Genomic DNA, 14,382 nt, shown 5'->3' with positions numbered 1-14,382 from the left:
CCCCTTGGAGTGAGCGCTGGACATGGGGCTTCTGCCTTTGCACGTAGAAATCAACATTGACAGCTCTAGTTCAGGGGTTGGCAAACCACAGCCCTGAGCAGAGTCCTGCCAGGCACCTGCTCTTGTCAGTACTGTTTTCCTGGAATCCAGTTGTGCCCATGTGCTCCTGTGGCCTCTGGCTGGTTTGGCAGGGCAGGGCCAGGGTCAGTCATGGCAGTGGAGATCCTGTGGTATTCAGAGCCTAAAGTGTTTCCTGTCCAGGCCTTGACGGGAAGGTGCCGACCCTGCTCCAGCTCTTACTGTGCTTCCTGGATTGGCCTGTTCCCAGAGTGAGCATGAGACCCCAAATAATATGTCAGCTTCCAAACTCCAAACAGCTGATGATCATTGGATGGTTGCACACCTGCCTGCATGTAAACATGAGCTAGCAGGACACCTGCTCTGTATCCAGAGGGTAGCAAACCAGCGATCGTGGGACTTACCCACTTCCTGTCAGCTCACCTGGCACTGTGGTTCCAGCTCAGCCACTGGGCGACTTCTGGCTGCAGCCCCAGCTCCCATCCACCTGACTCGTCAGTGGGCTGATCTGACTGGACTTATCATACCCCCAGTTTGCTTTCAGCCCCTTATATAGTTTCTTTTTCCCAAAAAAGTCCGTGTGGGGTCTCACCCCCCCAGTGCCCTGGACCCTCAGGGCCCTGAGGCCTTGGTGGACACACAGGTGCCTTGCCCCCGTTGCCGCTCCTGGCCCTGCCCTCTCCTCCTCCCTCCGCTGTCTCTGGGCTTCCCATCCTCAGCTTACCTCCAGGGCTGGTCTGTGCCTTCATGCCGAGCTGCTTCCTTGAAGCCTGAGTTGGAGAAGTTCAGGACCACACCCCACAGTCAGGACCGGAAAAGGGGCGGCATCACAAGCCTGCCCCTAGGAGCTCAGGGCTGTCCTCAGCACAGTGTCCTTCAGCTTACTGATGGGAAGGCTAGTGGGCCCCGGGCGGGCACACACCACACCGGCTGGCAGAGCTCTCCCGGCTCGGTCAGCTGTGACCTTTCCCGAGTGCTGGGGGCTTGTCCAAAATTGATGTCCAATGGACTGAGCCAGGAATCCCTTTGGCTTTTCCTGCACAACCTTACAGGAGTCTGGATTCACGCACACAGGCACACTTTACCTCTCAGTCTCCCTCCCTCCCTCCCTCCTTCCCCTGTTAATGGGGGGCGGGGGTGCAAAGGCATGGCCCATGGATTGGCCACCAGGCAGCACGTGTTACAGGTTAGCAACTAGGTAAAGAGCTGCCCTCAAAAGTGACTCGGCTGCATCACGAGGGCATCTGTTGGTTGCTGCTGTTTTCTTTTGTGGCCAGACAGCCCCTCTCCAGCCCTCATGTCTAGATGCCTTGACCTAACTGAAGGTCATTACTGTCCCTGATGTTCATTTTGTCTGAAAGTTTTACACTTTAGCTTCTCATATTGACCCAAAACATGTAACACCCAACCCCTACTCTGAAGCTCTTGACGTCATAGAAACCATGAGGAGCTGAGTCAGATGCGTGTGGAGGTGGCAAGTGCTCCCGTGTCTCCCTCAGCCCGCTGAGCCCTTTTCCTCCCCAGCCCATCACCCCAGCTGTGGGTAGGTGAGGAGATGGTTGTGGGTGAAGCGTGCAGCAGGCCGTGCGCAGGCAGCGGGGGCTCAGGCCTGAGCTGCACCCTCTCCTGCACAAACTCCGTGTGCCTGCTAACCATGCTTGTACACTCCAATTTCGTCAGTGGATTTTAATAAGGTAGCAAAGCTGAGTCATTCTTTGGATTTTTTTTGAATGAGAAGTAGGCAAAGTAAAAAACTACTCTATGGAGTGGGCTTGCTTAGATAGGACCACTGATACTTTGAGCATTTTTCAGGTTAAAATGACCATAATTTGCATATTAATTGCATATGTATATGCATATTAAGTGAAAAGAAAGTAAAATTGGCAACATTTGCTCTAAGAGGACTTACTTTTTCCTGAATAGTCGTCATGACACCACTTTTTCCCAAACTATTTGGGCACTAAAACTTCGTTGCCATCAGCTTTTTTAAATCGTTGCAGAATATAACTGACATGCATTCAACAGACTTCAAAGAAATAAAAACGTGGTCTCTGAGAATTTTAGAGGAAGAGACTCGGGTGTGATTTAGTACCAGGCTCCCATTTTACCAGGAAGGACCCCCCCACCCCCCCGGCTGAGCGGTCGAGGAACCCCTGCTCATTTTCCACTCGTTGGTCCCGTGTTCTTTGTCACCATAACTTATTGGCTAAGACCGTTCTGCCTTGACTTTCTAAATTTAAGCCGGCTTTTTCCATTGCAGTGTAAACCCTTGTCCACATACAGTGGGCCTACTTACACAGTGAGGTCATGGCCAAATTTTGAATAGCTACATCTTCAAAAACCCATGCTCATCAAGCACTGAGAGTAGGGGTCTTTCTGCAGGTTTTAGGCACTTCTCTCATTTCTTTTTCAATCAAGTGCTGAACGCAGAGTCTGAGAGAGCAGAGCCAGGGCCAGGCCTTCTTGCTGTGTTTATCTAAGAGGGAGCTCACCTCTGGCAGATGCACTGCTCACGCTCCGGGCCTTCCTGGAGGGCGGGGGCACCTGAGGGCATTCTGCGGCTGACACCCCGGCCAAAGCTGCTGCCCAGCTTTGTCCCACTGCCTCGGCTGCGCGTGTGTGGTGGGCGCACCCAGTGCTGTTATCAAGTGCCTATTTCTGGGTTTGGTAACCTGTGAAAAATGGAACTGATGAGGAGGGCGTCTTCGCCCTTTTAAATGCCCTCTAAATAGGAAGGAGAAAGAGCTAAAGCCCCAAATTCCTTTCACTCTGTTTTCTCCCCTGAGGTTCTATTTTTAAAAAGTTGTTTTGGTTCAGGGTCAAAGCTTCCTTCTAGTCCTAAAAACCTCTACACTAGAAATAGATGGGACCAGGCAGGAAGGCCGGGGTGGGGAAGAGCAAGTGCAGAAGGAAGGGATGTCTGAGCTGAGAACACGGAGGCTGAGCGGAACCATCCTTCCTCGGACGTGGGGAGGGAGCAGCTGGCACAGCTGCCAGAGGCTGGACCAGGAGGGGTGCCCTTGTCCTTAGCGCCTGAGCCAAGAAGCAAGGTAACAGGTCACTGTCCTGGGCGCCCTGGGTGGAGGACCGGGGGCTTGGCCTCTACAGACAGAATAATTTTCTTCCTTAGTCATGACTTGCAGGGCCTTCTCTTGCTATTTCCCTCAAAAAGTATAGTCTTGAGTGTTTACATGTCGGGCCCCCGCAGGTTTGAGGGACCAGGCATGTGTCTGGGTCCCAGGGGAGGGCTGGCATTTGAGCTCACGGGTAAGTTTTAGGCTGGGAGGTTCCCAGCAGAGTTAGGTGCAGAAGGGGTGGGAGTGCAGTGGGGAGGGCAGTGCGGGTTAGCACAGGCACCCTGTTAGACTCTCAGAGCTTCCTTTTTCGAGCTCCCTTCTCACATGCTGTCTCCCCGGGACAGGTGAATGGAGTGAGGCCCTTTACCCGCTGCTGACCACACTCACAGACTGTGTGGCCATGATGAGCGACAAAGCCAAGAAGGCCATGGTCTTCCTGCTCATGCAGGACAGCGCGCCCACCATCGCCGCCTACCTGAGCCTGCAGCACCGCCGCGACGCCGTCTTCTGCCAAACCGTAAGCCCGCGCCTCCCCTCAGGACACAGGCACAGGAGCCTTTCCTCTCTGCCTTGGGAACCACAGAGGGCCAAGTGTCCTGCCTGTTGCTTTTGCATTTATGTGACATGGAGGACACAGAGGAGCCCATCCAGCTGTCTGCACTGAGGAGAAGGTCTGATGCCAGACTAGTTGCTCCCTGAAGAAGGGCCCTGAGGGCAGGCACACACCTGCTCCTCCTTCCCCCAGGGTGCGGTGGCATTGCCAAAGGCTCGGCCTCTCTACCGCCTTTTCCCCACAAAGGAGTTCAGTGAGGGAGCCAGCTGTTGGCTGTCAGGGCAATCTGTCTTCCTGTTTACAAAACAGCAGGCGCTCAACTCTGCAGCTTGCGCACCACTCTGTCCAGCGGTTCCTGTTGTCCCCATAGAAGGGAAGAGCTAAATGAATGTCACGGGTGTCGTCGATGTCAGTCATCAGTTTAGCAAAGGGAACAGTCGTGCAGAGCTGGCTGGTTCTTGCCTGTCCTCACCCATCCCGGGAGGCCTCTTTCTCCCAAGGAGAGTCTCCCTCGGAGGAGACGTGCGGAGCGGCCTAGTCCTTTCTCGCTGCTGTTCCTTGTTGTATCACCTCAGTTCCAGCCAGAGCTGGCCTGGATCTGGGAGTATATAGACCCTTTCATTGTAGGGAATTAATTCTTGGCTTCTAGGAGGTACTAGCCCAGAAGTAACTGCTGGGAGGTCAGGTCAGAGGCTGAGCCAAAACCAAACGTACCTTTGGGAGCATCAGAGTAGTGAGCCTGGAGCGTGGCACGCCCTCCCTGGAGCCCAGGCCCCCAGGCCCCCAGGCAGAAGGTGCTGCTGAAGCTTGGTTAGAGCGAGGAAGCAGAGGAGCTTGGGCCCGGGGTACCTGCCGTTGGGTGAGGAAGTGCCTGTCCCCACAGCTGACTGCTCTCATCTGCGGCTTCATCATCAAGCTGAGGAACTGCCTGCACGACGACGGCTTCCTGCGGCAGCTCTACACCATCGGGCTGCTCGCCCAGTTTGAGAGCCTGCTGAGCACCTACGGTGAGTCCCGGGGCTCTTGCCTCTGTGCCTCTGGGACCCAGGGGCTCTTGGGGGTGTGAACACCGGTGATCCCATGCTTTCTTGCTGCATATTTTTCTGATTACACATGTAACACAGGCTGATTCAAATAAATCCAGCATGACCAAACTCTGTAGCAAAGAGCCAGATGAGAGTCCTACATAGTGACCCCGACCCCAGCTTTATGGTGGTTGTTACACATCTGGGAGATCTTCCTAGTTGAGGAGGGATGATGGCTATCTAAGCACCAACTTCCTGTAGGACGTTTGGGCCATTTCTGAACCCCTCCTGTGAAAACAGTGCTGGTATGTATCTTTGCACATAAGATTGTGCACTTGTGGGCCCATTTCTGCAGCCCCTGAATCATTAGGGGAAAGTGTCTGTGTCAAAGGAACTGGCTGGTGTGGCTCAGGTCGTTGGGTGTTGTCCTATGTACCAAATGCCCAGGTTGCAGGCTTGAGACCTGGTAGAGGGTGTGCAGGAAGCAGTAGATATTTCGCTCTCACATTGATGTTTCTCTCTCTCTCTTCCCCTCCCTCCTCTTTCTTTAAAAATCAATAAAAGTATTTTTTTAAAGAGTAGGAATATTTTAAAATTCCATAGATATTTCCCAATTGCCCTCGAAAAAGGCTCTTTTCTCCTTACCTCCATTTTTACTTATTTCTTTGGAGAAGATAAAAATGAATAATTTAAAAAGTATTTGTTGGTTTCACACCAGTATCTACTTGGGGAGAAGAAGCAAATTGCCCGGTGAAGAGGCTTGGAAAGGCCCTGCCCACACGCTCACTCCCACTCGTCACAGCCACACCTGATTGTGTCACCTTCCATTTGCACCCCACCCTGTGACCGGGTGAGTCCATGGGGAGAGTGGCAGGTCCCCTCCATCTGACGCCCTCCTTCCCTCTTTTGCGTCCAGGTGAGGAGCTGGCCATGCTGGAGGACATGAGCCTTGGAATCATGGACTTGAGGAACGTGACCTTCAAAGTTACGCAGGCCACTTCCAACACATCAACTGACATGCTGCCTGTCATCACAGGAAATCGGTAGAAGTATTTTTTAAATTCTTAGAACTAGTAGTGTCTTAAGTTTATTACTTTCCATGTGCTCTTTTTTTTTGAAATCACTTAAAAAATTTTTTCAATTACACATGACATACATTGTTATATTAGTTTCAGGTGTCCACCCAGTGATTAGACATTATATAATTTACTAAATGAACATCCCAATAAATCTCGCACCCATCTGACACCATACATAGTTATTAGACTATTACTGATTACATTCCCTATGCTGTATTTTACAGCTCCATGACTATTCTATAACTACTAATTTGTACTTCTTAATCCCATCACTTTTCTCACAGCCCTCCCACCCCCCTCCCACCTGGCAACTGTCAAAATGTTCTCTATCCGAGTCTGCTTCTCTTATGCTTGTTCATTTATTTTGTGGGGTTTTTTTTACACTCAGTTGTTGATAGGTAATTATTTATTGCCTTTTATTATTTTTTTTATCTTTCTTCTTCTTAAAAAAGAACCATTAACATCTATAATAATCTATAATAATAAAAGTATAATATGCTAATTAGACCAGACAGACAAACAACCTTCCGGATGTCATTCTGGATGTCCTTCTGCATGAAGCCTCAGTGGCAGGGGCTGAGGCAGAGGCAGTTAGGGGTGATCAGGCAGGCAAGCGAGCAGTTGGGGGCAGTCAGGCAGGCAGGCAAGTGCTTAGGGGCGATCAGGCAGGCAGGCAGGCAGGTGAACAGTTAGGAGCCAGCAGTCCTGGATTGAAAGAGGGATGTCCAACTGCCGGTTTAGGATTGGGCCTAAACCAGTAGTTGGGCATTCTAATATGCTAATTAGACCAGACAGACAAACAACCTTCCGGATGTCATTCTGGATGTCCTTCTGCATGAAGCCTCAGTGGCAGGGGCTGAGGCAGAGGCAGTTAGGGGAGATCAGGCAGGCAAGCGAGCAGTTGGGGGCAGTCAGGCAGGCAGGCAAGTGCTTAGGGGCGATCAGGCAGGCAGGCAGGCAGGTGAACAGTTAGGAGCCAGCAGTCCTGGATTGAAAGAGGGATGTCCAACTGCCGGTTTAGGATTGGGCCTAAACCAGTAGTTGGGCATTCTCCAAGGGATCCTGGATTGCAAAAGGGTGCAGGCCAGGCTGAGGGATGCCCCCAACCTGTGCGTGAATTTTGTGCACCGGGCCTCTAGTATCATATAATACTGATTTGATGGTGATGAACTCCTTTAGTTTTTTCTTGTCTGGGAAGTTCTTTATTTGTCCATTGATTCTTAAAGATAGCTTTGCTGGGTAGAGTAATCTTGGTTGTAGGTCCTTGTTTTTCATCACTTTGAATATTTATTGCCAATCCCTTCTGGCCTGCAAAGTTTCTGTTGAGAAATCAGCTGACAGTATTATGGGAGCTCTCTTATAGTAACTAACTGCTTTTCTCTTGCTGCTTTTAAGAATCTCTCTGTCTTTAACCTTTTGCATTATAATTATGATGTGTCTTGGTGTGAGCCCCTTTGGATTCATCTTATTTGGGACTCTCTGAGCTTCCTGGACTTGTATGTTTAATTTCTTCACCAAGTTAAGGAATTTTTCTGTCATTATTTTTTCAGATAGATTTTCAATTCCTTGCTCTCTCTCTTCTCTTTGTGGCACCCCTATGATATAAATATTGGTACGCTTGAAGTTGTTCCAGAGGCTCCTTACACTATCTTCATTTTTTTGCATTCTTTTTTCTTTTTACTCTTCTCATTGGATGTTTTTTGCTTCCTTATATTCCAAATCACTGATTTTATTCTCAACTTCATCTACTGTTAATTCCCTATAAATTATTCTTCATTTTAGGTAGTGCAGCCTTCTTTTCTGACTGGTCCTTTTATATGCTGTTGAGGTTCTCAGTAAGTTCCTTGAGCATCCTTATAACCAGTATTTGGAACTCTGACTCTAATAGATTGCTTATGTTCATTTTGTTTAGTTCTTTTTCTGGATTTCTGTTCTTTCATTTGGGACATGTTTATCTCATTTTGGCAACCTCCTTATGTTCACTGCTGTGTATTAGGTAGAGCTACTACATCTCCTAGGCTTGCTAGAGTGGCCTAATATAATAGGTGTCCTATAGGGTCCAGTGGCACAGCCTCCCTGATCACCCAAGCTGGGCACTTGAGGTGTGCACTGCCCCTTCCATGTGGGCTGTACAGCTTTCTCTTGTAGTTGAGCCTTGATTGCTGTTGGCAAGTCAATAGGAGGGATTTACCCCCACCTGATCAGCTTCAAGGACTGGCTGCAACCACCAACTACCAACCTCTGTCCACTGTGGAGGATCAGCAGTGTAGGGCCCACCCCCACAGAGCAGAACTTACTTCAGCGGGGCTCTGGTGCCCACGCAATCCACCCCTTGAGTATATTGTTTGTGGAGGTGGTTAGGTGGTGGTGCTTCAATGTGGTCTGAAGCTGTCCACTGGGTCCATTGTCTCTTGTTGGGCTTCCTGGAAAGTGCAGGCCAAGGTCAACTGCTGCTGTTCTTCGCGGGGCCACAAAGTCATCTGCAGATGTCTATCACTTGTGCTGGGCGTAGAGGTGCCCAGGGGAGGCCAATCTGAGAACCAAGGCCAGCTGCTTCCAGTGCTTCCCTATGCTTGTTTCTATGTGTTAGGTAAAGCTTCTCTGTCTCCTGGACTTAGTAGAGTGACCTTGTGTATTAGGTGTCCTGTAGGGCCCAGTGGCACAACCTCTCCAGTCATCCAAGCCAGGAATTGCAGGAGTGTCCCTGTGTGGGCTGTGTGCACAGTCTTGCTGTAGTTGATCCTTGATTGCTGTTGGCATCACTGGGAGGGATTGACCCCAAGGCGATTTGGCTGTGAGGACCAACTGTGACTACAGTCGAAGAGCTGCTGTACAGGAGACATTCCTATAGAGCAGGACTTGCTTCAGTGGGGCTTTGGTGCTCTCCAAGTCTGCCCCTTGAGTGTGTTGCTTATGGAGGTGCCCACATTGTAATTGGCATGGTCTGAAGCTGACCACTGGGTGCATTGTCTCAGACCTCTCGGAAGGTGGGCTCTGCCTTTATTCATCTGGTATAAGCTACAGAATGATCTGCAAATGGCTGCTACTTGTGCTGGGCTTGGAGATGCCCAGAAGAAGCCAAGCTATGAATCAAGGCTGGCTACCACTAGTGCTGAGCCTGGGGCCACTTAGCAAGAGGTACAGGATACATAGAGACCAGATGCTACTTGTTTGAGAGATTTTAGGAAAGTCCGAAGCATGAGGCAAGATAGGCCAGTTTTATGGAAAACCTATTGGAAGTAGCTTGTGTGGGCCTGCAAGTAGGGTGCGGGTGGGGTCTCAGGGAATCACCAGGGCAGGGCAAGTAGCCTTAACCAGGTTGGTGGAGACTCAGATATGGTGCCTCACTCTGCAGGGGGGACGTCCACAACTGAGATATCCCTCCTGATTTTTGTATGCCACATGTGGGTGTGGGACCAGCCCGGTCCATGTCTCTGCCCCTTGGACCAGTCTCCATGTAGCTTCTTGAATTCCCAGTTGTAGGACTTCCATTCAGCTAGATTTCAGGTGCTTCTGAATGATGGTTGTTCTTTAGTTTAGGTGTTATTCTGATGTGGTTGTGAGAGGATGCAAGTTCTGCATTTACCTACATTGCCATCTTGGCCTGTGTCCCTGCCATGCAATCTTAACTTTTGTTTTATTGTTTCATTCAGTTAAAAGTGCTTATCACAGCCTCAACTGGTGTTGCTCAGTGGGTTGAGCATCATTCTGTGCACCAAAAGGTCGTTGGTTAGATTCCCAGCCAGGGCACTTACTCAGGTTGCAGGGTAGATCCCCAATAGGGGCGTGTGTGAGAGGCAATCGATCAATGTTTCCTTCTCACATCGATGTTTCTCTCTCTCTTCCTCTCCCTGCTCCTCTTTCTAAAATCAATAGAGACAGAGATTTTTAAAAAATGCTTACCATAGCCCTCTACGTTAATTTCATCCTCGAAAAGTTCACACCAGCAGTTTGGGAGTCACTGAGCCAGAGGGCCAGCCCATACTCCATTTTGCAGAGAGCTTGGTCTTCCGTCTCCCATGCCTGCTCTCCGTTCTCCCCCGTCACAAGCCTCACCCCTCCTCTCCCATTTCCTAGGGACGGGTTTAACGTGCGGATCCCTCTGCCGGGCCCCCTGTTTGACACCCTGCCCCGGGAGATCCAGAGCGGCATGCTGCTTCGGGTGCAGCCCGTCCTCTTCAACGTGGGCATCAACGAGCAGCAGACGCTGGCCGAGAGGTGCGTGTGCAGCCCTCGGGACGGGGAGCTGGGGCAGACATAGAAATGATGTGGAATGTGGACTCAGCCCTCTTCAGGCTCCGGATGCTGGATGGACTTGGTCTCCTTCCTTCCTTTGGCCACCAGGAGCGGCATGAGCCACCTTCCTTTGGTCAATTGAAGAGGCAGAGGAGAGACCTGGCATCCCAGGTCCAGGAGCCTGAGCAAGGCAGGCAGGGAGAAACTCCTGGGGCCAGAGGCCCAGGTCCCAGGCAGACAGGCAATGGTGAGGTTAGAGGGTCTGTGTGCCATGCAGAGGGTCACCTGGGTCCTAAAGGCTTATGCCTTGTAAACTCCCTGCAGGGTCACCTGCCAGGCAGCAGGGAAGAGCCATGTTGCAGGTGTGTGTACATGTATGTGTGTGCTGCAGAGGAGGAGGGATTGGGTGTGTGCAACCTGTCATGACCTTTCACTAGTACATGAAAATCTTTCCTGCTTTCTGTCCCATCATGTGACGTGTGTACTTTAGAATGAAAAGGTCTCTTAACTCTCAGTAAGGGCATTTGGTCTCCAGGATGATCATATTCCTACTGGGCTTTTAAATGATCCATCGACCTGTAGGTGTGGTCACTCCATTTGGCACATGTGGTGGGGCTGGGGGAGACATGGAAGAGCATTAGGGCAGGACACAGTCAGGCTTACCTTTTAAGTCGATGACTTTCTGGCCATGTCCTAGACAACGGTAGGGGACACGTGTGCTGAGGAGGTTGTTGGAGAGAGTCGAGCCCGAGGCAGACAGGGTCGTGTGGATGGAGATTTCGCAGTGTGACAGAAAGCTGGGCCCGCAGCTGGGCAAGTGTGAGAGAAAGAGGGACAGCGGGACAGTGACAGCCTGGCCCAGGAGCAGGGTCATGGAGCAGGGCTCGGAGCCCTCGAAGGTTGGCAGGTGGAGGAGCCACTGCAGGGAGAGAGGGAGCATCATGGCAGCAGGGAGGTGGCCGGCGGGGGAGGAGACTGCGTCTCCTGTGTGGGGCAGCTCCGTTCCGATGCCTCCGCGAGAGCAGGGCCACATCACAGTGAGCGGGGGCTGGTGGAGGAGGACATGACGGTGGGGTGAGTCCAGGGTTTTTGCTTTGCTCCTGGGACACTGCCCTCAGCTCATAGACAAGCCCAGCTGCTGCACAGAGGGAAAGCCAGCATGGTCCTCAGGTAGACAGGCTGTGGTGGGCCCACAGGAGGGTCCTGCCTTAGCAAGAACCTGGACCATGAAGAGGCTACTGTGTAGGAGACCCCTCTGCAGGGAAAGGTGGAGCGGGCCTGGCCTCCGGGCCTTGGAGTCGCAGCCTGCGTGTCTCTGTGACCGCTTTGCACCTTCCTGTGCTGGTCTTTTCTGCCTCGCCCTTGAGCCTCTGGCACGTCTTGGCTGCCTGCAAAGTGGACAGGGTGAGCTGCATGGTGAGGAGAGCTAGTCTCCACACAGTCCAATCGAGCGAGGTCATTCGGAGACAGAGCACACCTTCACACCAAGTGTGGGACCCGTCCTCACTCCCCAGCCATCGCCCTCCTGCTGTCCCCTCTCCTGAGTCCATGAGGGATGGGAGGGCGGGACTCCCGCCAGGGCAGCACTGTGAGGTTTCGGGTGTACACCTGGGGAGGGCTGTACACCTGGAGTTCTCATAGCCTCTGGGACACGCCTGTAACCAGTGGTGCATGGCTCCTGCTGATGAAATGTGTTTAGACTTGTCACCTGGGAGCCGAGGTGCTCAGAATGGGGTGTGCTCAGTAAGTGTTTGCATTGCATTAGCTTGAACGCGATCGGGCGCTGTGGGAGGAGGGTGGCATCAGCCGCTAACAGCCTCCCTGTGACCCCCGAAGGTTTGGCGACACGTCGTTACAAGAAGTTATCAACATGGAGAGTTTGGTACGGCTAAATTCCTACTTCGAGCAGTTTAAGGAAGTGTTGCCTGAGGATTGTAAGTATTTCCTCACGTGTGGTAGGTCCCACCGATCGTCTTGTGTCACCTTGGGTGTGCTTCCTGGCTTTCCTGTGCTGCCCGCCTGCTCCCTGTCCCTGCGGCAGCCCTTCCACCGCTCAGGCTGCCCGCCCCCACCCAGAGGACTGCCCAGGCCTCAGGTGCCCCTTTCTGACCTCTCCCCACCCTCACCCACATCACACAGGGCTCTGCCATTCCTCTTAGTTACTTGCAAGCACTGTGGGCAGGAAGGGGGAGTTCTGTGCTGGACATTTTGGGGCGGCCAGTTTCTAGTGATGCAAGGCCCCAGGAGATGTTAAGGTGGCCCGGTGATGAGGCCAAGGCGGCGCGGCTACGGGAGCAAAACCACGTGGGCATGAGCCTCCCAAGGCGGGGCCTCTGACCGGCCGGCGCTGAGCACAGATCAGGAGTGTGGGGTAATTAGCAGAGGGTCCTGTGTCCACCAGGTCGAGGTCTTGTGCTGGACACTGTATGTGCTGCTAGGCCCCAGAATTGCACGTATTTGGTTTTGATTTGGGGACTTAGGCACCGTGCTGTTCTCCTTAGCCATAGCCTGGAGAGTCCTCTTTTTCTCTGATGATCCCCATGTCTGAACATCCCAAGTTTATCAGGGGAGGTGGCAGTCTGACTGATCCTTGGTCTGAGGGGTCCCAGAAGCACCTGGAGATGTCATGGTGGCAGAGGGAGCTGCTGGAGGGGGTGACCCTGCCTGGGCCACTCCAGGTCCACTTGCTGGAGGCGCCCGCCCCACATCCCCAGTGATAGACAAGCCCTCTCAGTCGCCACTGCCCAGTGTCCTCCCTCCCTGGGGGAGGGTGTGCAGACTGGGTGGGTCACCTCTGCCCTCCCTCCCCTCCTGCCCTGGTGGCTCTGTGTCTGCCTTGGGCCCTGGGGGGAGCTGAAAGGGGCTGAAGCAAGCGAGTGCCATGCAGGTGAACTGAATGGCAGTGAAAGGCATTACGTTCTCCCCACATGTAGCCGGGTCCAGGCCCCCATACACCCTCTGTTCTTGCTTAAGTCACACTCAACTTCCAGCTTCAGCCAGAAACTTCATTTTGCCATTTCTGAGCCTCACGGCTCCCTGGGCTGTGCTCAGGTGTGACACCAGCTCCCAACGCCTCCTCCTTCTAGGCTTGCCTCGCTCTCGGAGCCAGACGTGCTTGCCGGAGCTGCTGCGGTTCCTGGGCCAGAACGTCCATGCCAGGAAGAACAAGAACGTGGACATCCTCTGGCAAGCTGCTGAGGTGCGCCCCACAGAGAGGAGGGCATCGCGCTTCTCCTGCTGCCGTGGTAACCGCCACAGGGACAGCATACCCAGCGGGCAGGAGCAGAGCGCGTGGGGTTCCCCTAGGACACGGGAGAAAGGCACTGTGGTGTCCCCAAACTCGCAGATCCTGGGATTTGCCTGAGAGGTCATTCCTTTCTGGCTGCCTGGATTCTGATAAGCTTGACCCAGAACCTGTCCCCGGGCAGGTGATGGCCAGGCTGACGTGAGTCCTCACCCTCAGAAGCCTGCGCAGCCAATACCAGCTGAACCCGCTGCCTCTCTGTCCCCCAACAGGCCCAGAGGAGACCGTGGGCCTCCTTCCCGGTCTCCACACATTGTTCGTCGCATGTGTAGCTCAGATCTCCTCTTTCCCAAGCACTGAGCCCTTCAGACATGCCCTCGGGGTGTCCTGTGCGCCTGGTGCTTGCAGGCCAGCCGTTCATCCCGCCACACTCCCCGCGCAGCACTGGGGCCCGGTGGTCACTGGGACTCACAGGTGGCCCTAGAGGCACCACAGCTCCCTGCCTGGCTGTGAGCTGGGCCACTGCCCTGGTGGAGAGCCCCAGGAGCAGTTGGGGGTGCCCCACAGCTTTGCAGACAGGGTGGGTACAGAGAGCTGCCCCACCTTGTGTGGGAACAGTGACTCTTTCTCTTGCTACGGAATAGAAAAACGACCGCCCAGAGCAGTGCTCGACCATCCCTGTGCCAGTTCCAAAATGCAGGCCACACAGCCCATATCTTCTGTTCCCACCAGAGGCCCTGGCACAGAAACAGGCCTCCTAGGTGGGAGGTCCTGAGGGACTCTCGGGTGTCAGTTCTCGTTGTCCACCTGGCATCCCATGGGGGACAGACGGGTGGGGGCAGCAGAGTCAAGTCCTGGGCTCTTCCTCCTCACTAGGACCACAGCTGCCTCCTTTTCTGAGTCTTGCTGTTTTTTTTTTTTTTAAGCTTTTACTTTTTATTTTTTAACTAGAGGCCCGGTGCACAAAAATGTGTGCATTCGGGGGGAAGGCAGGGTCCCTCAGCCCAGCCTGGGACCCCTCGGGAGATAACGACCTGCTGGCTTAGGCCTGCTCCCGGGTGGCAGAGGGCAGGCCCAATCCCTAGGTGCA

The 14,382-nt window shown here is 53.0% G+C and overlaps 1 protein-coding gene across 19 annotated transcripts in view; it reads left to right on the top strand.

Moving 5' to 3' along the window:
* Positions 1-14,382, top strand: part of INPP4A (inositol polyphosphate-4-phosphatase type I A) — a 64,660-nt gene that overhangs the window by 34,425 nt on the left and 15,853 nt on the right. For all 19 annotated transcript variants that reach the window (XM_006773058.2, XM_006773065.2, XM_006773057.2 and 16 more), the window contains 6 exons: positions 3,500-3,672; positions 4,592-4,715; positions 5,650-5,776; positions 9,890-10,030; positions 11,885-11,982; positions 13,135-13,247. In XM_006773058.2, coding sequence (XP_006773121.1) covers positions 3,500-3,672; positions 4,592-4,715; positions 5,650-5,776; positions 9,890-10,030; positions 11,885-11,982; positions 13,135-13,247 — 776 coding nt within the window. The remainder of the gene's footprint in view (positions 1-3,499; positions 3,673-4,591; positions 4,716-5,649; positions 5,777-9,889; positions 10,031-11,884; positions 11,983-13,134; positions 13,248-14,382) is intronic.

The sequence above is a fragment of the Myotis davidii genome, unplaced genomic scaffold (assembly GCF_000327345.1).
Source record: "Myotis davidii unplaced genomic scaffold, ASM32734v1 scaffold1065, whole genome shotgun sequence".
In the NCBI taxonomy this organism is placed as follows: Eukaryota; Metazoa; Chordata; class Mammalia; order Chiroptera; family Vespertilionidae; genus Myotis; species Myotis davidii.
Note: the sequence above shows the minus strand (reverse complement) of the source record. Positions and strands in the feature narration are given on the sequence as shown.